This window comes from Anolis sagrei, chromosome 2 (genome assembly GCF_037176765.1).
Source record: "Anolis sagrei isolate rAnoSag1 chromosome 2, rAnoSag1.mat, whole genome shotgun sequence".
NCBI classification, from domain to species: Eukaryota; Metazoa; Chordata; class Lepidosauria; order Squamata; family Dactyloidae; genus Anolis; species Anolis sagrei.
The window spans coordinates 89,335,828-89,361,875 of record NC_090022.1 but is presented as its reverse complement, the minus strand read 5'-3'; the positions used below and the strand labels follow the sequence as shown (position 1 = coordinate 89,361,875).

At 37.7% G+C, this 26,048-nt stretch overlaps 1 protein-coding gene across 2 annotated transcripts in view; it reads left to right on the top strand.

Moving 5' to 3' along the window:
- The window catches only part of SPOCK1 (SPARC (osteonectin), cwcv and kazal like domains proteoglycan 1), a 618,789-nt gene that overhangs the window by 193,922 nt on the left and 398,819 nt on the right, over nucleotides 1–26,048 (top strand). For both annotated transcript variants that reach the window (XM_060759863.2, XM_067463684.1), the window contains exon 3: nucleotides 4,716–4,761. In XM_060759863.2, coding sequence (XP_060615846.2) covers nucleotides 4,716–4,761 — 46 coding nt within the window. The remainder of the gene's footprint in view (nucleotides 1–4,715; nucleotides 4,762–26,048) is intronic.

Below are 26,048 nucleotides of genomic sequence, written 5' to 3'. Positions count from 1 at the left end.
TTTCTTGCTTAATCTTTGCAGGTTTTTTAGCTGGGCTCACCTCTATGCTCTTTATCTTTTTAATAGCATACCATGAATGGCCTTCATGGGTCATATTAAAATCCATACTTTTGGCTCCAAAACCTGCTCTTTACTAATACTTGAGACCAATTTATACATGAGTGTATATGATATAAATTTCGGAGCACATCATCCAACCACCAGCATAATAAATGAAAACTACTGGTGGAAAGGTTTCCTCTGTTTTCCTCCTTGTTTAGTGGACCTTAGTCCATAATAAACAAGTTGAACATTGAATCCTCAATTTATATTGACAGTTTGTCTGTTTTTGGAAGACTTCATATTTCTTTTTTTGGGTGAAGTGGAGATATCCTCTCTTAAATAATTAAAAGAGAAGAAAAATACAGCATCTCCCTCCAATCTTGTCTCTTAATAATAACTAATTACCTAGTTTGTTATGGCTCCCATGATGTGCAGCTGATGGTTAAAATCCCCATTGACTATAGTGGAATGTGCATCATAAACTTTTCAGTAGTGTGATTCGGCTGTATATCTACTTACTTGTCTAATTCAGCTTTCAGTTGTTATTGGAGGGCCAGACTAAGAAACAGAGAAAGTGTGAATTATTGTTCAAATAGCAAAACATTTTTGAGGAAATGTGTGAAATTAATTAAGTCTAATAGAAGGTTTGCATCATATAGTTCAATATAATAACAGTTCCGGGTGTTTTTTGTTGGTTTTTTGCTTAGGCATTCATCTTTAACTTTACTACTCCTGCCACAATATATTCATTCCTGTTTGTGATTTCTCTTACTTTTACCAGAAGGCTTTTTAAATATATTTTTCAGTATTTGCCAATGCATTTGCTAGCCTTGCAGGAAGGAGAACCAGGATAAAATGTGACATGGGGCTTTACATCATGACAAAGAGTTGTGGACAGAGCCAGAGCTAATTTAAGGCCTTATCACTGAGCTTGAAAAAAAAAACCACAGTGTGTTTCACTGGTCACTTATGGGCTGAGTCAGAATTTTTGCTCTATACCTTGGGATTTTTCTCACAGTATTTTTGACAATTGGACTAGAGTAGTATCTTAAATAGCTGATCTCTTAGCAGGGTAGTGCAGGGAGATGTCTGCAGATATTGATGAAAAGCTATGTCTCCGAGGAGAGAACAAAAGGTGATCTATGCCTTGTGGATCATCACTGACTTTTTCCATTTCTGATCCTCATTGGGTTAATGGGGCAGAAACATTGGGAACTTTAGATTGGTGTGACCATTTCCCCTATATTTTGTTATATTGCAGAAAGTGGGAGTCAAGCATAGTTTAGCCATGTATTCTAGATTTTAAGAAAGCTGATTTCAGTAAACTTAGGTCAACAATGGGTGAAATCATGAGGACAGGACTACTTAAAAAGAAGGGAATTGGTGGTGGATGGGAATTTCTTAAATGTGAGATATTAAAGACACAATTTCAAACTTTTCCAATGAGCAGGAGAAATGGAAGATGTCTAAAGAAATGACATGGATGACCAAAGGACTTTTGACAGCTGAGATTTAAAAGTGACATGTACAAGAAGTAGTAAAGGGGGAAATAACCAAAGAAGAATTCAGACAGACAATACATGTAGGTAGAATATAAGAAAAGCTTGCTAGAGAGGTTAAAAACAATAAAGAGGCCCTTTTTGTTACATCTATTGCAAAAGGAAGAACAAGGAAAATATGAGGTCACAGGAGTTCATATAGTGATAAGAGGGGGTAGAGAAAAGGCAGAACTATCCACCACCTTCTTTGTCTTGATCTTCCCTGAAGAGAAAAATAGTGTTCAGCTGATGAAAATGTAGCAAATGATGAGGTATGGAAAATACAGCACAGAATAGATAAAAAGGAAGTACAGAAGTATCTGGTAACTCTCAATGAATTTTAGTCAACAGGCCCAGATGAACTAAAGGTATTGAAAGAACTGGAAGCAGTAATCTCAAAAACACCAGCAATAATTTGTGAAAATTCCTAAAGTCCCAGGAGACTAGAGGAGGGCAAATGTTGTCCCCTGTCTTTTAAAAAGGAAAATACTAGAGGACCCAAATAATTAAGACTCTGTCTGCCTGACTTTGACAGTGGAAGAGTCTGTTGGACACTCTTTCTCTGGATAGCTCTCCTCAGAGTCTTTTGGACTCTCCTTCTCTAGAGATGTTTAAACAGAGGCTGGATGTGAATCTGTTGGAAGTTCTTTGTGAATTACTGCATGACAGGGCATTGGACTGTGTGGCTCTCATGATAGCTTCCAACTGTGTGATTTAGTTATAGCCCAGCTACAGACCCTTTTGCTGCCCAGCTCAAGGAAAAAAGGGACCAGGCAACAGTGTTGGGATTAACTAAGGACACCTTTATTGACTGTTGTATAATTAATTGTTTTTGATAATAAGCAAATCTAAATGGAGAGGGATTTGTTGTGGGAGAGGTTGGTCTCTCCTGACCAGAGTCTCCAGCTTCCCCTGGACAAAAACACCATAGATGCTGAAAGGAATCCCAAAAATTCAGGCTCCCAGGCCCAGCTAATAAAATGGAAGACTAGCCATGGACTGTGGCTTCTGGTGAGGGTAAAAGACCAGAGATCAGTCCAAAGGATACAATATGTTTCCCCAACCCCAGAATTGAATGATATACACGGGCATTTCCAAATTCCCATCCTGCACAAAATGTGTCAGTAGATGATATCTCCCCATAATACCTGCTATGGAACACTATCCTTAGCCAGTTGTTCAGTTCCGTATGAAAGTGTAGGGTAGGCGAAAACCCCTATAAAATAAGGGAAAAATCCTACCTAGCCCCGAAGCAAGTAAAGCTATTATACTGTGTCAGGAGATGGGAGGATGTGTTTAAGAATTCCAAGAAGAAAGATGGAGGGCAAAGATGTCATTGGCTCATCCCAATCCCATCTCACATCATAATGGCATATTATATAACTGGTCTCCCTCCCCAGAAAGCCAGCAAAAGAGTATCCCACAACCTCACTGCTCTATGGTTTGAGGAATCAAATTGTTGAAAGAGACCCTCTAGTACTGCTTGCTTTGATCCTGTAAGCTAGGGTTGTGAAAGAGACTTTGAAGTGGCCTGACAGTTACATCTTCACTATACTCTTGTGACTCAGGAGATGGAAGGAACCTCAGGTTGGCCTTCCAGTGGGCCAGAGAAGGAGCAATCCAGTATTCCTGTTCCACACTGGAGAAGCCATGGAGAAAACTGGATGAAGACCACCTGCCTTTCCTGTTCTGACCCTCAGTTGTTCCAAGTTTTGCAGCTCCCAATGGGAATCCAATACTTAGTATAGAATTAAATGAAATTGCCTATTTAACAACCCACTAGTTTGTGTCGGTTGATCAAGAAACCTGTACCTGCTCACTTAATTGAAATACGTATCTATATCTATGTTTATATTATTCCTGGAATGTCCTAGATCATAAAAAGTGTAAAGATACAATAATTTAGGAAACTCTCCATTTAGATAATTTAACTAATTTGGTACATTAGAGAATTTTAAAAGGCAAAAAACATTGAATGACTATATTTTATATTGAGGGAAATTAAAAGCAATTAAGTATAGTGGAGGTCATTTTCAGTAAAATATTTTTAAGAGGGCAATTTGCTTGTGGATGTAATTTAGTCACTTGAAACCATAAAATGTTGTCTTGATTAGTTCCACTTCAAAACCCCTTTTATTCTAAACTCAGAACTCTCAATTTATAAACTAATGGCTCAGTAGCTATATAGCTCTATCCTGGTAGACTTTTGTCAGAGTGAGACCCTCCGGTCTGGCACGGCGAACTTGAGGTTTCCAAAACACACAGACCCAATTACCACACAGCATTCTTCTTCGGTTTCAAAATAATAAGCTTTACTGGAAGCATCTATATACAAGCGACTACATGTTGATGAGGAAAGATGGCGACTGACAAAGTACAGGACTAAACACACAGACAAAGAAACATCCTGCCCTTCTGACTTATCTGTCTACCAGCTGGTACACTCCCTATTTTTCTCAGAGCAAGGGAATTCAGTTATCACAGTTTCAAGGACTTTATTATCTGGCCTATAACAATAATAATCTACTACATGAATGAACATGACTGAAATTGAATTACATTATTAACACATTGAAAAACATACATATAACATTTGCAATTATCCTGACAATCCCCCTCTTTTTTCAATGTGGTTCAATAACTCTAATAACTCTAATACATACATGTTGTCTGCATAATTGTAACATCTTAACTCTTAAACATTTGTCTACTATTCTTAACTTCTATAATAACTTCATCATTCATTTGCTTCTCTTAACTTCTTTGCAATCTGATAACATTTCCATTACATATAATTACCTCTGTTTGTTTCTATTACATCTTAAACACATATAATAATTCTTTCTCCATGAAGCTCTGCATTGCTTCGTTGTAACTTTTATACACACAATAATTTCTTCTCATTACATAATACATTCCTGTAATCTTATAATGTCTTAGTACATACAATCATATCTCATTCATTTGTTCTCTCAATTTTTCATTTTTTGTCTTGATACAAGCGCGTAGCAGTGAACAGGTAATCTAAAAATTACTTTGACTGTATAACAATGATGATGATGACGACAATGATGATGATGATGCAAAAGAAAGCTTACCTTTCATTCTAACATGTTCTCTCCCTACTTTATTTAGGATGATTATTTCAGAAACTGGAATCCAAACAAGCCTTTTGATCAAGGTAAAATATTAGATTCTATTTGTTAAACTGTTTTATGCTGTGAACTTTAAAACCACTTTTTATATTTATGGTTTTGGAATATTGGATCTGGCTATGCTACTGTTCCTAAATGATATATAGTGTAAATATTCAGAATTTCTTTACTGTACAGATCAAAGCAAAACTAAAAAGTAATTGTTTTAGCTATTCCCATCATTGAGATTCAAAACTTGAAAAAATACCTGAAAATATTTTAATCAAATTCCTGTCTAACTTGCGGTACTGAAAAATGAGCTATGTCAACCTATGACTTATTCTGGGGTTGTGTTGCTGAAATCAACTGCAGTTTTGTTTTGGTTTTAAATTTGTTTGTTTTTTAAAGTAGATTGGATGTAACACAAATTATTCTGGTACTAATGATTTAGTACATCAAGATTGCTTTACAAAATAGAATGGTTTTGGAAAGTGCTTACTTATTTCCAGTTGTGCCATTTCCTCAAGCTAAACTTCTCTCTGATAGACAGATACAGATGCATAGGAGAAATGTGTTATACCATTTGTTACAGAACACAATTTGCACAAAAACAAAACACCTCTGTAATTCTGCTGATCAGTCAAAACAAAACAGGAAAGATCCTGCTCATAGATATTTGAACTCCCACAGTGAAATAAAGAGACCAGACACAGGAAAATGGATTTAAGGGACAATTTCCTGGCCTATTTCTTTATTTAGGACTTATGAAATAACCTGTGAGCTAAAACACCATTAACCTCTAAAGACATAACTCTTGAGACATTAGCCACCAAGTGAGAACTGTCCCTGGGCCAAGTATCACTCTTCTGACCACTTCCCAAGATGTATGAGCACCCAAAGTAGTCAATGTAAAAATGGAAGGAGGGACGGCTCAGCCTTAAGTAGACTGCCCCCATCATGTGATTAGGACCGGTGAAACTAATCAGCCCCAACTAACTCTGGCCTTCCTCATTGGGGTCCTCATTGGGGCTCATTGGGGCCTTTAAATACAACCCCCCACCCCACTCTCCCTGCGTGCCTTAGGTTTTGCTTGCCACCTGCAGATGGGGCTTGACATCAGACCTTGTTGGTTCAAATGGTTTGCAGTAGTATTGTGGGAGATCAGTCAAACATCATACTTAGCTCTTTACAAACATACTATACTAGCAATCTATATACATAAAAGTCAAGGTATGATTGTTTGTGTGTTTGATCCACAAAAGCTATTACATGGTTTGATGGATGTGGACCAAACCTGGCATGTATAACCTTCAATATACAACTTAAATCATTAGGAGTTTGAACTAAAACAGTGCCCTGTTTTGGGACAAGAGCCATCAAAATAAAATTTAAAAATGTATGTAGTGCTCAGTTGCAACCACATAAAGGGCAGTGTATAGACAGAAAAGATTAGCTATCAGCCTATTGGTATGTATGCAGGCAGCACTCAAGAGGTCAATATATAGATACAAAGGATTGGCTACTGGCAGACAAAATGGCATGCTTTGTCTTATGAGGCCATACCATGTGGCAAATAACACTGTGCTAAAGGCCAGTCATGGCATCCACCCAATAAGGAAGTAAGAAATTTAATGAAGATTTGAAAAATTTATATTTTGGAATGTGTGTGCATGTGTGTATTTGCATGTACCTTGCTCCAAAGCTAAAAGATTGTGACTTCCAAGAAAATGCTGGCTCTGGTACCATTTAGGTGGTTAGGCCATGAAAAAGATCCAGTATGAGATGTAGAATGAGGCAAAATACACACAGCCCTGACATCCATGGCCAGCCAACACTTTTTCCCTTTTTTTGTATTAAAACATATTTTGAAAGGGGAGGTGATGGCAAACAGAGGTTGTGAGAGTGTGACTCAAGGTCAAAAGAGTTTACTTGCTTGAGGCAACAATTTAAGAATGCATTTCTGAGACCACGACTCACTCAAGGCAACCATTCATTAATGTGCATGGTGTTGGTCAGTATTTACCTAGTGTGGTCCAGTGTGCAGTTTCTAATGCTATTTATTAGAAATAGTTATTGTTAACTTTACAGTTTTATTGTTTTCTCATTAGAAAATATATTTATACATACTTAAACTAGTAAAATATAAAAAGCACTACACACTGATGTGGAACTCTCTGTCCCGGAGTGTGGTGGAGGCTCCTTCTTTGGAGGCTTTTAAACAGAGGTTGGATGGCCACCTGATAGGGTGCATTGAATGCAATTTTCTTCCTACTTGGCAGGGAGTTAGACTGGATAGCTCACAAGGTCTCTTCCAATTCTATGATTCTAATAATTATAACGTTGAGAAAGTAGTGTCAGGGAAATTCCTTTATGTGTTCTGTACAGTGCCTAGATTCCAAGTATCATGTGGATCTTTCTGTTTGCACAAGAATGCTATCATGGAATCCTTACTGCAAACATGTTCTCACTTGTCTCACTTGTTTCCTTATTTCAGTTTCTGTAATTGGGGGGGGGGGGGGTGTGGGCTGTCTCATATACAATAGACATGTTTGTCCACATGAATAAATCTATCTCAACATCTTTTCTTGTATTTACATTCTTTTCTTATTGCTGCATTTCCTTTTTCAAAATCTTTGTTGTTCGAGATGTCTACAAGAAATGTCTTGCTTTGATTTTTCAGTGTAAAAAACAAAGGTCAGTGTTAGCAATGCTGTCATGGTATAACTGAAAGACTGTGGTGCTAATTAGGATTGTTTCATCATGAGTGTAAAAATCTCTTGGGGTAAAGGGTATACTCTTCAAATGTTCTAAAGCAGGGGTCCCCAAACTTTTTAAAAAGAGGGCCAGGTCACTGTCCCTCAAAGTGTTGAGGGCCAGATTATAATTTTTAAAAAGCATGAACTTTTAAAAACAATACAATAATTAAAATGAAGAACAATTTTAACAAATATAAACTTATTAGTATTTCAATGGGAAGTGTAGGCCTGCTTTTGGCTGATGAGATAAGATTGTTGTTGTTGTTGTTGTTGTTGTTGTGTGCTTTCAAGTCATTTCAGTCTTAGGTTGACCCTGAGCGAAGGCCGCGTAAATTACCTTGGAGGGCTATATTCGGCCCTCAGGCCTTAGTTTGAAGACCCCTGTTCTAAAGGATAAGATTTCAAAAATATCTTTCTCTCCTGAATGCTACATAAAAATGGGAGTGAGGAACAAGTCCTGCAATGTTGTACATAAACCGAAGGTTATAAACTGGGAAAGCAATTGTGAAATCTACGACTCAATGAAAGCAATCTAACTAAATGATGGCATCAGTAAGGTGCCATCTACTATGAGAAAGGTAAAATAGAAAAGGAACATGTAGGCTGTCATAATTTATAGATTTTGTCTCTCTAACTGTGACATGTGTCTGGATTTCTCAGAGTTCCCTTCCTAGTCCACCCAGCTCAGTTTTGATCAGGCTACATATATTGAGGGAAAGTAATATGACATCTCTTACTTATTGCTGTGACCAGCCATAGACTTTTCAGATAAGAATTTGTTCTATTTTCCATTGGACTGTTTCTCAGACTTTTTGCTCTCCCCTCCCCCCACTTTGGAAATCTATTCTTTTTTCCCCCACTGATCCAGTCATCTTTTGACCTAGTGGTAGTCATCTTTCTGTAACCAAGTCTATGCTTATGACCCCATACAGGTAACTTATTGCTGTTTCATGAAATGATCCAGACATAGCCTTTATAAAAAGATGTTTTTTCCCACTCATAAAATATTTTCAGATGTTTCAAAGCAATAGCTTTCTCAATCACATTAGGGCAGTCGTTCTCAACATGTGGGTCCCCAGATGTTTTGGCCTTCAACTCTCGGAAATCCCAACAGCTGGTAAACTGACTGGAATTTCTGTGAATTGTAGGCCAAAACACCTGGGAACCCACAGGATGAGAACTGCTGCATTATAGTATTTAGATTGTGCAGCATTCCAACTTGTTTACTGCAAATTCCTGTAGGGTTTTGGGAAAGTGTGTGCTTGTTCATGTTGAGAAGAAGACGAACAACAACAACAAGAAGAGATTCCACAAAGTTGTGGAAACTTCTGATGTATTGTTTTCCTTCCTGCATAAGTTTCTCAAGGGGCCATGGACTTTAAATCCAACACCAGTCTGGAAATTAGCACATTTCCGTTCCATCCCTATAGGACAGTATTGTTTTTCTATATTGCTACTGAAGTTAGCAGTATAGTAGAAGAATGCTCTGGTGTTCTGAAAACCACCAAATAAGATAAAAACAAAGCTGCCTGAAACTGTTTCATTAAGCCTCTGTTATTGGCAAGGAGAACATGTGGGACAATTAACCTTCCCTAAATCTTGCTTCATTAAAATTTAAGCAGATGCTATTGATCATTTCTACTCTGCATGGTGTCTACTGAAAACAAGCAGAGCTGGCACTGTTGCATATTTAAAAAGACAACATCCTGAGTGGTGGTCAGTGTTACAAGTCATGCATTCTTGTAAATTACTGTGTAATAGCTAACCAAGAGCTTGATAAGAAAAAAAAATCCCAACCAATCCACAGATGCATGACCGTCTAACTCTTCCATATTCATTGTTTTGCAATGTGATGCATGTCAAATTCATTATAGATCAGTATTTTTCCTAGTGAGTCCTAAAACTATATTCAAGATAGAATAATTGGTGCTAAAGAGCTGCTTTGCCCTAGGCTGCTGTGCTCCAGATTTATCTCCTGCATTTTTCTTGATGCCCATCTTTGGACTTGGGTTTAGGCAGTCAGGTATGCATAATTCATGATTTGGTGCTTCTGAATACTAATCGGTATATGCCCGTTTGGACTACATGCTCTGTTGCATATGGACTACTTGAATCTCCTCATTTCGATGATTTAAATAGCATCTTTTTAAGTGTTGAATAAGTTTCCTCTGTGGACATATTAGCATTTACATCTGTGATTGTTACTGTATAATTTTTATGTTTATGCAATTCAGTTTTCTATTCATCTTTCTATAGTGATTTGATGTGTGTATGCATTTGGAGGGGGTAGGCTTCAGTTTCAGTCTTTGTTTAAATGTGACCATTTTAATCCATATGCTCTTATTTTGTGTTAGCTGTTAATCTTTATTTCTTTATATTTTCTTAGATGCCAGTATCCTTGTGTTCATAGTACTTTATTGATATCCGTTGCTTCTACTATATTAATTGCCTTAGTTAACATGCCAATCAGTCTGCTTCCGTTGTGAATGCCAAATGCTCAGGTTCTCTGCACATCTCCCCTCCAACCCTTCATGTACTTCACATGCACACACCCTTACACAGAAAATCAAAACATAGCCATGATCTTTTGACATATAATTAGTGACCTCTTTAAAATTATTGATCAAACTATTGAGCAATCAGCCCTCATAAATTGGCTGGCCATCATAAGATAATTCACTCTGACAGTTAGATGGGCCCTGTTTCCTTAGGGCAAAATCATGATGAGATTATTGATAGAAAGCAACACATAATATCTTTTTATGACTTGGAATGTCATTACAAGCCACACTCTTAAAAATAAAAGTCTTACAACCTTTATATTCAGTCACTCTGATGGAAATCAATAAGACTACCCCAAACAGATAAATTGAAGTTACTTATACATTTGTGCTTTAGATCTCATCATCAAACCTAGGCTAGTACTCAGGCATCAATACCACAGTGAAAGTTTGCACCACAACAAATTACAGTTAAATTTCAATTCTGTGCTCTGTATGTGTGAGTATAAAACTTACACAGAGAAAAAAGATAAGGAAAAAACAGGTTTCTCGTCTCCTTCTTTTGAGCTAAGTATCCATCCTATTTTAACTCCATACAGTAGGTTCCACTAAACTAAAAGAGGCTTTCATCAAAGTAAATTTCATCATCAAATGCACTGGATTCAGGCTGCCAATCGCATAAGAAGACTATTGGCATTCAATTAGAACCAAATAGATTGCCTCATCCAAGTTATTCTCTCTTTATTTCTATAAATTTTATTGTGATATATAAGGGAGAGAAAAAACAACAACAATTTGAGCTGCAACAATCAAAATACAAATATTATTTTTTTCTGAGTCCCACCACCTCCCCATTCCCACCCATGAACCACCACCCATTACATGAACCACCACACCACACCATATGGAACTATCATCCAAGTTATTCTTAACGTGTGTTAACAGTGTTATACCAAATACATTGCTTCTGGTGATGATCATGGTGGTGAGGTCTATAAAAAGACAAAAGCAGCATAGAAAGCATTCTAAAGACAAACAAGGACATGGCAACTTATTCATGTATCGGTCTTTCTTGTAGTACTTTAAATGCTAATTTAATTAGCTCCTTAATATGGTGTTTCTTGAACATTTTGAACTCATCCCCTCTTTGAAACTTCAGAATCTCACAAGACAAACTTTTCAACTTGCAATCTCATTGTTGTTTGTTTGTTTTTAAGTGGAGCGGGAGAGAAATGGAAAATAAATTGGTAGGAAATTTTCCTGGTCATAAAACCAAAGTGGGAATCTACAGGACAGTAATTTAAGTGTTATGACTATCATTAGTATTCTATTCTCTGCCAAGATTACAGTATTGATTCACTTTTTCTCCTTAGATACCTTAGCAGAAGTTCTTCTACTTCAGATGTGAGAACTTGACAGAGAATGAGAGAATAGCAAGGAGAGCGAGAGATGTAAGAGGATGAAAGGATATTTCCCTCCTCTCATTCCCCTGTGGACTAACAATGGCACCCAATAGAGAAAAGAAAACTAGAACTGAGATTTCGTACACTGCAACACTGTGTGCTCTTTTACTCTTGGAATTAACATGCCCAGAATTTAAGATAGGCCTACTACTGGATAGAAAGCAGATGTTGACCCTCTGTCCAAAATAGTTTGGGTGTGTGGCACACTAAGTGCCCATTCTGTTGAAAAAAAAAAAGATCACATTGGATATTGTGGAATGTAAACATAGCAGGGAATTTTAGATTTCTTGTGATAATGCTCTTGCTTTCACTCAGAGAGACTCACAACAGTGAACCATGCTGAAAACAATACAATACACAATTTAAAACCTTGGGGTTGGACTTTCTAGAAAGACTGTAAAACACTAATTTGTTATTTATCAGAATATGGCTGTCTTCGTAGAGCAACATGGTAGTTGTATACATAAAAGAAAGCATTCTGATTCTGTGGTATGAGCCTTTGTTCCTTGTTTAATGGTTTTCTGAAGAGCATGGGATCAAACAGCTTTTTCATTGCTGCTCATTAAGTTACATCACAGGGTCTGTTATCAAACTTTCAGCAATGGTCACTAGAAAAGTACTATTAAAGTGTGACTTTAGGTGACTATTTATTAGTTTTGTTACATACAGTAATTCCACTTGTTAATATGAGAGTGGTGGACTTAAAATAAAATTGGAAAAAGGGGTTCCTATATTCTCCACATACATAGAATGGAAACACTTTTTTAAAAAGAATTGTGGTATGAACAGTTTCATTCATATAACTGTGTGTGTATGTGTCACAGTTTTACAAGTCTTTTCCTCAAGGTACTAATCAAAGAACAATAATGGCAATAAAAGGCAGGGCAAGGAGAGAAGCTGTATTAAATAGGCGCAGGGCAACTTTTCGAATCTCGTTTATGTATGTCAGCTTCATTTCCGCCACAGATTAAAATTAAAACTTTGTCCAAGACTTTCTTGCACAGAAAAGAGGTTTGTTTTTTTTAATGCAGGATATGAAGGAAGAGGGAGATGTACCATGAAAAAGATGTGCAGGGCAGAATCACTGAGAGGGGTCAAAAGATCTATACAGTTAAGGAAAGTAGTATCTCAAGGAGCAAAGGTCAAAGTCAGACATGCATTGGCATATGAAAGTATAGAGATAAGGGAAGGAAGGCTCTGATGGGAGGGAAGGCTGTTTTAAGAAAAGACTAATTTCTTAAAGATTCAGAGGCAGGCACACACATATGCATTTATACACACAAAGACATTTGTATACAATGATGTAGAAATAATTAATTGATATTTTAATTAAAGACAATATACACACACACACACCTCCTTTTGGTCCCTAACAATGAAAACACAGTCCCAGCAATACACAATTACGAATAGTAAAATCACAATTAAAACAAGTTAAAAGAAAGGGCATGTTGAATCAGATCAATACACATCTAGTTCAGTGTACATTTGTAGTGATGGCCAAAAAGAAGACAGAGGCCAATAGGACATCAGAATCTCTGGACTGCCTGCCTAAAAGTTACCAATGAAAGGGGGTAGTCTTTGGGGGAGTTTCCCCAAGGAGATCACCATATCTGACAAACAGAATCTCTGTTTTTGACTTGTAGGAATGAATAGTCCCATATATATATCATGGTCCTAAATCATTACATACATTGGAAAACCTGTAATGACTTTAAAAACTTTAAATTACACTCCACAATGAATAGGAAGTTGAACATATTTGTCAGAACAATATTTTTTCTTGCATTTGTTAAGAAAAAATGGGTTTTTTTAAAGCCAAAAAGTGTATCAACTGTCCCTAATCCCAGTGAATGTGGAGGGTTGACTGTGTACAAAAGCCTTTTTATGGTTTAGGCCTTGGGGAAAAATTACAATTCCTACTTTTGCTTTGATATGCTAGCTGTTTTCAAAGTAGCCTTGTATCAGCTGTTGTTGTATCAGCTGCTATGTACAATGTCAGTATGTCCTCTGGTTCAAAGAAGATGTGCAAGATACACACCAAGGCATTTAGTATTGCATCAGTCCAGAATCTTTGAAATCAATGTAAAATCATTAAAATTCTATCTACAGATACCCTCATCTATATTTGCACTAATATTCTGTTATGTGAAGTAAAAAAATTAGACCCACAACTAGTTTGTGTATGACAATTGAGTGGCACATGAAATTGTTTCCTTCTGTGCATAGAGAGTGAGGGTGGGGGAAGAGAAGAATTGAGTTAATAAACATTTTTCAGGGATTACTAATGAGAGAATTGTAATGCATGAAAAGGTAAGATCATGGAACCTGCAATTATTTTTGAAGACTTCAATTTTCTTTTTGCCCTAGCCAAGATGCACTTTGTGAGAAGCCTCTCAGAAATTCATTATTTAGAACAGTTAAATAATACTCAATATATACTTTGATCCCCATAAATGTACCATTATCAAAAATCTTTCTATTATTTCTTCTTCTCTTTGCAGAGCTTATCTTTTGTATTTTGGACTGTGTGTTGTGTGTGTTTAGTCTGACTTGATAGGTTTCTTAACAAGAACAGTTGACTAATAAATCAGAATAATTTTAATAGTATTTGAGTATGACAATAACTTACTGAAGCAGTATGAATGAGATTAAATGCTTATGTATTATATAAAACATATTATTAGAATAACTGTGGGAATTGACACACTGTATATAAACAAAATCTATATGCCTGTCTTGATATTTTATTAAACTCCTCTCCAAGTTATATTAAAATGTGTATGTTTTTGACATGTCATCAACTTTGTGATTCAATTTCATGTTAATGATTTTATTTCACATAAGAAAGTCATGACCATTTTTAAAAACACATTCAGCTGAGTGTTCTGAATTTGATCTAAAAACACATAATTGTGGTGCGCAAATGGTATTTTCTGGCTTCTGCAAGAAATGTTCCCATGAAAAAGCCACTACAAAAAGGCAGCTTTGCATTGGCATTGGCACATTTGGATCCAAGTTAATATGCATTTAGCTCCTATGGAAACCATTTAAATATGAATTGAAGTTGTTTGGCATTAGGTGGTAAGTTGCATCCATGATACCTAGCACTTTTTAGGTCATAGGTTTGTTTCTTCCTAGATTAAATTAGTTGAAAGCATGGGATCATTTACTTGTCCAAAAATACTGTATTTGCCTATATGAACTTCCCAAATCTTATGATCTTCAGAGGAAGAGTTTCTCTCAGCCCTATTACCTTCAAACTCTTGCTGGATTGTCACCTTGTCATAGTGAGGGAACTTGTGTATTCCAGTGAACCTATGAATGAAGCTGACAAAGTTATGTACTCCCAAAAGAGTCTCCCATGGCGGTGGGGGTCATAGGGGAGGAGCCAGACAAAGGACAATCTAAAGACCTAAACAGTAGAGCAGGCAGATGATAACATGATCACCCCAAACAGGAAGGGGACTAGAAAGGGTGCCCTAATCATACCCCACCTCTCTTATTTATCCCTGACTAGACTACCCATCTCAAGGGGTCATCACCTTGCAGTCAAAAAAGACATTTTGGAATATGGAACATACGGACACTGTTAGATAACACAGACAATGAACACCCTGAATGTAGGACTTCCATCCTTGCAAGGGAGCTGAGGCATTTTAACATCAATATAACAACATTCCAAGAGACCCAGAGAGCAGCAGACGTACAGCTGAAGGAAGAAAAAAGAGGCTACACCTTCTTCTGGAAGGGACTACCTGAACAGGAATGAAAAATATATGAGTCAGCTTTGCTATCAGAAATGACCTGGTTGAAGCATCTGTCTGAAGCACCTGTTGGCATTAATGAATGACTCTCATGCCTCCAAATTAATATTCTGAAAAACCAGCAGGCAGCTGTCATAAGTGCCTATGCACCAACACTATGAAAAGTACTACTGACAGCTGGATACCATCCTAAGATACCTGAGAAGGACAAAATTGTCCTTCTGGGTGATTTTAATGCAAGAGCTGAGCAGGATTTCAACATGTGGTCAGGAACTATAGGGAAAGACGGGGTTGGAAACAGCAACTTGAATGGCAGTTAGCAGTTGCCTGATTGCAGCATATATTACCACCATTTGAGGGGAAAAATTGCTTTACCTAAGGATGAAAATACTGCATTTTAAATAGGAGTATATTTTAGTTAAGCTATTCAGCCAGAAGTGGAAAAAGAAAAGCACAGGATTGTATATCTTGGCAAATGATAGATTTGTGTGAAGCCCAAAGGAGTGGACCCATGACAAATCAGATAGGATAGGATATTTGAGATGGAGAGCATGGTGTAAATATCTGAGTGTTGAAATATGGCTTTGGAGGCCATGGTTCAAATACCCAGGGTTCAAATTCCCATTTCAGAGAATAAATCTTGCCAAAAAAGTATTTTGGACTGCCAAAATGACTTGAAGGCACAAAACTGCAACAGCATCAGCAGTATATTTGTGATGATAACATTTACATGCTTCAGGTTGCAGCAACTGAAATGTCTGAAGAAAAGAAATCCAGATTAGAAATTTAAAGAATTCTTAAAACTATTACACTTCCAAGTGCTATTTTAACACAGTATAATTTGTTTTAAGACAAGCAGTTAAGTCAATGACTGCAAATTATTGTATGAAGATGCTTTTAAAGACTGAACATATGAAACGAAGGTCAAATGTTCTATTCCCTATAGTGAATATTACGTGAGTTTAATACTCTTGTTCTTTTCAGTACTGAAAAAGGTGTAATACTAGCCACTACTTCAAAGGCACTATTTAGCAGAAACTCATAAAATCTGTAATTTAAATGTGGCGGTAATGTTAGTATTTTATTTCCATTTGCTTCAGAATATACCAGATTGCATATGCCAATAAAAAGTCTCTAGTGCTGTGTGAAATACCTTCATGTTCATTTATCTGATTCATTTCACTTTCTAATATATTCAGTGTCATTATTACCTCAGCCCCAGTTCTTTTTAGACTTCCTGATTGTACATGAACCTTCGATTCATTCTAAAAACATTATTTCATTTTCTGTTCATCTGATTTGCTGAATTTTAGGGAGGGGGAGAAATGATATGCCCCTCTCAGTGTAATGTCGAGCAGAAGGTGGGATATTATGAGAGTTGGATATACCAGGTAAGGGAAAGATGGGGCTGATGCTTTGTCCCATGTTTCAGTCTTTTATCCACCCTTCAAAATCCAGGTTACCCAATCAGACTGCTCTTTGGACTGGTGATTCTGTCAAGTCAGTTCATAAACAAAACAATTGCCATCTACTGTTTGATTTTTTGGATGAAGGGACTGACACGATATGTATGGAACAGATCTGGGTGAGTGGGCTGAACGGGATAGATCTTCCACCCATTTGGTGAACCTACCAGATTAGAGGGTGAAGGGGAGCGGTTACTGTCATCCATAGAGACTCTGTCTCATTTGCAGAGAAAACTATCCCTGCTGGCACCAATTTTAGGGATCTGGTGATAGGCCAAAGAGACAGAATGGCAATAGTGCTGTTGTACCATCCATCCCACTGCCAGCAGGTGTACTTGAGTTGTTCTCAAATGTGGCGCTGAAGAACCGGAATGGTGTTCTTGGTGGATTTCATGTGGATAGGATGTAATTAAGACATGTGTCAGATCCACACTGAGGCTGACTGCATGATAACCTTGGAACAGTCTCATCTTTCAAAGAAAATTTCTCTACATTCCGGCCTGAGAATTGAAGTCTGCAGAATAGGATCTCCTCTGTGTTTCACAAGTGGGGGGAATAAAATGGGAAGATATGAGAGAGGTCCTTTTTGGCTTTGGCTCCCTGATTTTGGAATGCCCCCCACCACATCCTTAGAGTTCTGCCTGGTAGCAATACTGAATTCTTTTTGCCTCCAATCCAAAAGTTGGTTTGTTTAAAATACAATGAATTTTCAAACACTCATTTAATTCAAAGTATACATGTACAGGCCGTCCCCAAGTTATGAACAAAGAAAGTTCTGTAGGTTTGTTTTTAAGTTGAATTCATTTGTAAGTTGGAACAGGTACATTTTTAAATGTAACTCCACACACACACACTTTCGCCACCCCTGTGGTGTTTGTTTTGCTGTCTGTACCCCTGTTCAGAAGATTTCACCTCACTTTTTATCCCTGTGATAATTGGGTTTTGAAAAATTTTGCTTGTTGGGAAAAAAGGACTGGTGATAATGCTTCAGTGAAGACCCCTTCCCCCCACAATAACTCTTTCAGGAGCTAATTTCCCTTCTGATGGATAGATTTATTTCACTTTCTGTTGTTTCACCCCATTCTTAACTATGAGTTATTTGTAGATTGGATGTTGTAACTCGGGGACGTGCCTGTACATGGTTTTAAATAGTTTGAGTTCTTGACATAGTTTTAACTATTGATTTAAAGTGGCTTTAACTCTTGCAATGTTTAATATCTCACTTGTTTATACTTTTATAATCAGGAAATGTTTTAGATTGCTTATTTTGTGTGCTGCTCAGAAATTCTAGGGGAAAGGATTCTGATAGGTTTGTGTTTTTATTTTTTCTAGCTTGGGTACCCTGTGTTACCTGAGTTATTTGAAAAAATGTGGTGTTTTTAAAAATATTACAAAATGTATAAAGTTGTGGGTGAACTATAATTCACATCATGCCAGATTAACCCCCTGAAACTCCATCAGTACTTAAAGTTCATCATGTTGGACAAGTTTGCTCTAGATGCATCATCGGTGAGGTTTAGTGTGCTCTCTGGCGGCAGGCTGAATTGCAGCTCCCTTCATAATGAGTCAGTCCCCTCAAACCCCTCCAGTAAGTTCAGTTAGTCATGGGGGTTCTATATGCCAAGTTTCGTCCAGATTCATCATCAATGGTGGTCACATTGTCCCTGGGTGTAGGTGAATGACAACTCCCAGAAAATGTGTGCAAAATAGTGTTTTGTGTCAAAATATATTTTGCACAAGATGCCAGCACACAAAACACCTTGTGCAAAATATAATTTTGTGCAAAAGGTGAAAACCAAGTACACTTTTCATTCTTGGTTGCAAACATGTTCAATTGTTATTAAAAAATACTTTAAAATTATTTGAGTGGGGGCTAAGTGCAGTATCATTTGGTTTCATTCAGCAGCTACTCAATTGCCCCAAAACTAACTAAATGAAAATGAAGGATGAATGAATAAACTCTCCTAGGATATTCACTATGCCCCCCACTTCTAACAAACCATGCTGCCAAAATATATTTAAATGTTAGTAAAATTGTCGTTTCTACATTACTAAATCAGCAAATCCACTCTGGATTGTAATCCAAGTACAAAGTGCCATCCAAGGTGCTAAATAGATTTAGCATCTTGGATAGTGCCTATAAACACAGACTAAAGGTAAGATGAAAAATCGTTTTAGTGGCATGGAAGCCATCACCTATTTGGATTTTTACTACATAAATTGCTGTCAAAATAGTGATAATCTCAACATTCATATTATTTTCATACCCCCCCCCAACTGTTCTGATAGTCTCAGTGATTCCTTTGCCAGCCTACATCCTTTATCAGATTCTTTTTAAATTTCCCAGTTTCTCTCTCCAGCTCTTGATTCCCTTCCTGCCCCACTTGTTCTTGGCTTATTGGATCCAAAGTAAAAAAATTAGTTTGCACTCAATTAGCTCAAGCAGAAGCAAGAAGAGAGGCTCAAGTGAAATTTTGTCCATTTCATTTGTTGGAGAGTTTGAAGTCTCTGGATAAGCAAACTAGATGTGCCTTGAAAATCAACATTGCATGTCATAAAAATCTGAACTAAAAGTTATGATTTATGAACTTTGCATCACTGAACACACCTGATGTTCACTGCATTCAGGCTTCTAAAGGCAGTTCAGCAGGCCTCCTGAAATGGAAATTCTGCATGAGGAATGTTTACTTAAGGCCATGTCCCATTCATATGACTCATATGCGTGAAGTAATACTTGGCAAATGAATTCCACACTTGCCACCATAACCCCCAACTAGCATTGTTTGTTTCATCCTTCTGTCAGTGTAGATAGTTACCACTGATGTGAGTATGAATATCTCTGCAGAACTGTTTGGCCTCAGGAGTGTAATCCAATTTTAAACTAAATATACAGAGATTTGTTTTCATGAGTATGCTTTGGCATCTTCTTTAAATGTTGTTTTATTCAGTGCAAGTATGACAAACTGCCTCTATACTGTCTCTTCTGCTTAAAGCTTTTTCAAGAAACATTTACTGGTAGATGTATGTGTGTGTGCAAAACATACCTGATGTATAATATTGTTCCCACTAATGAATACTTATATTGAGTATGTGTTTAGAAATTACATCAGATATAAACTTTTGATAAATGTTTCTTTTTAAGTTTTATATGAGAATTCTTGTGAAACACATAGGGAAAGGTAGAAGGACATTTAAATCAATGCAAAAGTGGAGATTCATAGTTCATGCATGGCAAGGGGTTAGACTTTGTGATTTTCCCCAACTCTGATGCATGAATCATGATACATGATTTCATCTTAGCCATCTTAATTTTCGGTGTTGTGAAGTAACCAGTGTAAAATGGAATATTAATGACTTTGTCACATGGCTGCTGGAATTGCCACACATCACAGTGAATCCGGTGACCCTCATTGGGGGACGTGGGGAATCCGTTGCCCCATGCTTCACATTGCCCAGCTCATGAGGAAGCTATCCCATGGGGGGAGCATCAGCTGCTATTCCAATGGGGAAAAGTGGCAACACAGGATGCCTCCCATGTTGCTGCAACAAGGGCATGCACCAGCTCTACCCTAGGTCATCCATGGAGCCCCACCAGCAGTTTATGTGCATTGTTTGATGCAAGCCAGTAGGTTCCGTGGATGACCTAGGCGTATGCCGCTAGAAAAAGCCCTGTCTGATGAGGTAAACTATATTTAGAGCCTGCCATTGCTTCTGTGTGGCTTGTGTTCTAGTTAAGTGAATTTTAAATACTGTTTTCTTGTGAATTTTATTCAGAAAGCAATTAACCTTCATTTCAGAGTCTCCTGTGAAATAGGAAATCTTTAGAATTCTCAGCTGTGATGAGAACTGGGAAATCCCAACCCCTAATATTCTGGGTGATTCGGCTTGATCAAATGTCTTACTCATGATCATCTATAACAAGAAAAGAGAATGTCTGGGTATCTGCAGCAGCTATAACTTTGTGGCAAGTGCCACCAAATTGCCATGTACTTTCAAATCCAAATTCATACGTTTATGTATGTTGAAAATAAAACTGCTGGAAACAGGAAAGAGTGACCAAATATATAGGTCTTTGAGTTGTGTCCAAGGAAACAACACCCATTCCATTTGAAAGCCAAAATTGCCAACAGAAGACTTCCTAGAAGCAAAATGGCAGGGACTTTCATAGACCATTAAAACATTGGAGTAAGTCCTCATTTTTTTTATTGTCATGCCAAATCTTAATCAAGTTGGGATGAGATTTCTAAAAGCAAAAAACTAGGAGGCATAACTCATCCATGATGTAGACTAGGAAGCAAGATATTTCCTTTAAAAAAGGTAGAGAACAGACACCTGTGCTTAGATTCCTGAGATAGGTGCATGGAGGGAATGAGGAGAACAGGAAAGAACTAATGCACCTTTGCTGTGATTCATAAGATTTAAAAATGGGGGGGGGGGGGAGGAAAGTCGAGCAGCATCTGATACTCAATTTTCTTATGTTTGTGCTTTTTCTGATGCTGTAAGAGTAATTTCTCATAATAATTTTGGAGTCCTAGCCCAGTGGTGGCAACACCAGATGTTTCTTTTCCTCTCCAGACTTTTCCACTTATTGATGTCAAATTCTCTTAAGTCATATTTACAAAACTCTTATATCATTTAGAAAACTGTGGACTGACTAGATTCATTTTGGCATGTGGCAATGATATAATTGCTTCTGAATGAGTCCAGGTACAAATATCTGAAACTTCCCTGGGAAATTTCACAAGAAGTCAAGCTCACAGTTTATTTATCATGCCACAATTTGCACTCATACTTGTTAGCATCTTTGCACTAGCAACATGCTGGATTATACATTTGTCTTTGCAGAACCATTTCCAGAGATATACAGAGAAATTTGGTCATATGGTGTTGGGATAGTTGCTACAGTACACAAATGTATAAAGTACTTACCTACTTACTTACTTACTTAGGCAATCCCTCGTTGGCGAGCAGGATAGTCTTCCAGGATCAGTATTCTTGTGGATCCGTAGGTGGCTGTGGACCCCTACTCTTGACCTGCATCTTCTCCCGCAGTGAGGGCATTGGTTTCCTAGTGGAAGGCAGTCTTGGTCGGAGTTGGCGCTTCCTCTTGGCACATTTCTCTCTTTCACCCTCCATTCGTGCCTCTACAAATTCTGCAGCACTGCTAATCACAGCTGACCTCCAGCTGGAGCGATCAAGGGCCAGGGCTTCCCAGTTCTCAGTGTCTATGCCAGAGTTTTTAAAGTTGGCTTTGAGCCCATCTTTAAATCTCTTTTCCTGTTCACCAACATTCCATTTTCCATTCTTGAGTTCGGAGTAGAGCAACTGCTTTGGGAGACAGTGGTCGGGCATCTGGACAACGTGATCGGTCCAGCGGAGTTGATGGCGGAGGACCATCGCTTCAATGTGACGTATCATAGCGATGAAGATGGAGAATAAAGTTGGGGCAATAACACATCTCAGTTTGACACGTGATTCCACCTTAAATGGGTCACTTTGGTAGCCATTGCTGTCCAAGACTGTTGCCATCATGGAGGAGCTGCAGGATGTTCACAAATTTGTTAGGGAACCCGATTTTTTGGAGGATGGTCCAGAGAGCACTGCAATTCACTGTGTCGAATGCCTTTTCAAGGTCAATGAATGCCATGAACAGTGGTTGATTTTGTTCCTTGCATTTTACTTGGAGCTGTCGTGCAGTGAAGATCATGTCCACTGTTCCTCTGGAGGGGCGGAAGTCGTTCTGGGATTCTGGAAGGATGTCTTCTGAGAGGGGTAGAAGGCAGTTTGCAAGGATTCTTGCGAGGATTTTCCCAGCTGAGGTTAAAATGGAGATACCTCGATAGGTCCCGCAGTCTGTTCTTTCCCTTTTTTTGAAGAGGGTGATGATGGTGGCATCCTTGAAATCTGCTGAGATTTTCTTGGTCACCAACACTTTTTCTATGAGCTGGTGGAGTTGTTGTGACAGCTCAGGTCCTCTCTCTTTAAAGATTTCAGCAAGAATCCCATCAGGTCTCCTGGGTTTGTTATTTTTTTTGTTGACTGATGCCATTGCTGACCTTTTCCAAACTAGGCAGTACTGCAAGCTCAACCCTGCTTTGTTGTTGCGGGATTTGTGAGAGTACTTCTTCGGCCACATTGGAGCTGCGGTTCAGGAGGCTTTGGTTCCATCTGATGAGCGTAGAAGCTGTATGCCATGGTTTCTTGGTCCATAGATGACTTTTGTGGCTTTGAAAAATCCTTGAGCATCATGGGTATCTGCCAGGTGTTGGATTTCTTCAGCCTTCTTTGCTCACCAGTTGTTCTTGAGTTCTCTTTCCTTCTTTGGACCTCAGCTTTTGCACTGGCGTAGATCTTTTTCTTAGCAGCAAACCCCCTCGATGGACTGTCACCTTCTCGTGGTGAGGGGACTTGCGTGTTCCAATGAACCTGCGGGCACAATGACTGGAGTCATCCACTCCCAGGAGTGGCCGTGGGTGAGGTTCCAGACCAAGCACAATCTGAAGACCCAAAGACCTCAACGACTGAGCAGGCAGAGGATAACATGGTACATGTTACAACGGCTGTGAAGGCGAAAGAAGTCTGCGACAGATTGAGAAGCCATGGTTATTGTGTTAAACTACACCACCAGTGGAATCTCACTCTGTGAAGACTGTGTGTTGATCAGTTGTGCACTGACCACAGATTTAAAAAACTCATGTATAAAGTACTGTTGCTCTGGTGTTTTACCTGGAGGCTTGCTATGATGTTAGGTCAACTAATGATAGGATTCAGTTGCAGATTAACTAGCCTGTTGATTTTTTCTTATGAAGTAAATTCACTCATGACATAGAGTCAGGCATGAGATGCTGAAGGTGGCAGCTGGATTCTTGGGAAGGGAATTGTGCCATGAATGACTTCTCCTATCCTATATGCAATTATGGTGAACAATTAAATTGCCAGCCCAAATTGCTTTCTGCAAGGAATGAGAGAGGCCACTATATTGCTCTTTGCTTCAGGTGCAAATATCTTGGGCCAGTCCTGAATTCAACTAAAAGATTTCCAAAAGTTCTCCATCAATATGGCTCAGGTGAGTTAATGTATGAAGTATAAATTACAGAAGACAAACTATGATGTTAGGACACAAACTACCATATATTCTCATGTATAAGCTGACCCAAATGTAAGCCAAGGCGCCCAATTTTGCCACACAAAAAACTGGGAAAACATATTGAATCAAGTAAAAACCGAGGCTGGGAAATGTAACAGCTACTGGTAAATTTCAAAATAAAAACAGAAACCAATACAGTTACATTAACTGAGGCATCAGTAGGTTCCCCCTCTGACAGGTTGGAGGTCCGAATCCGGAGAGGGCGCAGATGAGCCCCTTCTGTCAGCTCCAGCTCCCTATGCAGGGACATGAGGGAAGCCTCCCACATGGCTTCCGGGCATCCCCTGGGCAATGTTCTTGCAGATGGCCAATTCTTTCACACCAGAAGCAACTTGGAGTTTCTCAAGTCGCTCCTGACACGAAAAAAAATCAGTAGGTTAAATGTTTTTGAATATTTACATAAAACTGTCTAACTCTGATTAAACCATTGTTCTAACCTCCTTCAATGTAAATGTGCTTAAATATCCTTCCAATAATAATAATAGAATAAAATAATAAATGTAATAATAATAATAATGATAATAGAGTAAAATAATGGAAATGTAATAACAATAATAATAAAGTAAAATAAGAAAAGTAATAATAACAATAATAGAGTAAAATAATAGATTTAATAATAAATATAATAATAATAATAATAACAACAACAACAACAACAGAGTAAAGTAATAATCTTGACTGGAATATAAGCCAAAGGGGGCTTTTTCACCCTAAAATAGGGCTAAAAAAATGGGCGTATACTCAAGTATATAAAGTATGTCCCAGTAAATATTAGTTTGCAATGTCCATAGCTGTGAGGTACAATGGGAGTTCTAGTCTAACAAGTTGTTCATCCCTAATCTGTAGTAAACTTTTAAGAAGACTACTGATGAAACAAATAAAAATGCAATATTCCATAAGAAATTGGTTTTCACAGGTTGGTATCTGAAAAACCAAATGAGTTCCAGAATGTAATATTGGCTATAAGTCTCTCCCCATCTCAGAAATATCTAATGCTTCTATAGATCTCTACGTATATAAATACAGTGACACTGAGTTAAAAATGTATTTGAAAATAGTAAAATCTACTGTTGGATGTTTGGGATGCAACAAGCTTGAGGAGAAATCAAAACATTGAATGATTCTACACTAGAAAAGTAAATTAACATGGAAAGAAAACATTATTTTCATAAAGACTAAGAAACAAACTTAATTCCTAGGGTTGTCAAAAGTTGTCACTTCACTGAATGACAAGCTCCAACAAAAAAGGACTAAACTATTCTTGTCATTTCATGAATTTAACAAGGGCCAGGGTGCTTATTGTGAACAAGAGTTCTGTAATTAGCCAGTGATGCGATTTTCATTCTCAGTGCTTTGTTCATATAATTTGCCTATGATTTTGATGGCTACAATCCTATCTTCAACTTCACTAACGATGCTTATTGGCTCATGGTCTTTACAACATTATACCATATGTACAAATAGTGGATACTCAGAATGGTATCTTTTTCTTGTCTGCCTTGCAGCCTTATAAAACACAAGGCCACTCTGATTCAGAATTGTATGATCCTTTTGATTCGTGAAAAGATTTGAGCAGATAATACAGTTGTTGTTCTTCATTGACTCAAAGCAACTGACAAAAATATGCAGTATAGCTAAATAATAAAAGATTATACTGTCAATATCAATAGCTACTGTAATCGTGACATACAATTCAAAACCTACAAGTAAAAGCAGTTCAGCACTCTATTTGAAGGCCCTTAATTTTTTTTTAAAAAAAAAAGTTCTCAAAAGCCTGTTAATTATAAAGTAGTGGGTGAAATGTTCTTTTCTTTCATCACAACTCTGACTTATAGTTGGCCATAAAATCCTTTGGGGAAAAGAATCACATCTCTATTAATGTAATTTATGGTCCAGCCCATTTCTCCTTGGTTACCTACATTATAATAGTGATTAAGGAAAGGAACATTATATTAATTTTGCAGATGTCTTACTACATAATGCTTCAGTGAATTAGAACAATCAAATAGTTCTAATTTTAAGTTTCTGAAGTTATAGTTTCTCAGGATAGAGAATAGTTTACTGGTGTGCCCATATATGTGCACAACTCCCTCACCCAGTAGCACACATCCCACATGTAATACATGGGCCTACTCTATTGTCATCTGTCAGTACTTTGAACTTCCTTTTCTTGATTTGGGCTATGTCTACACTGACATGTAATGCAGTTTCAGAATGCAGATTAACTGTATTGA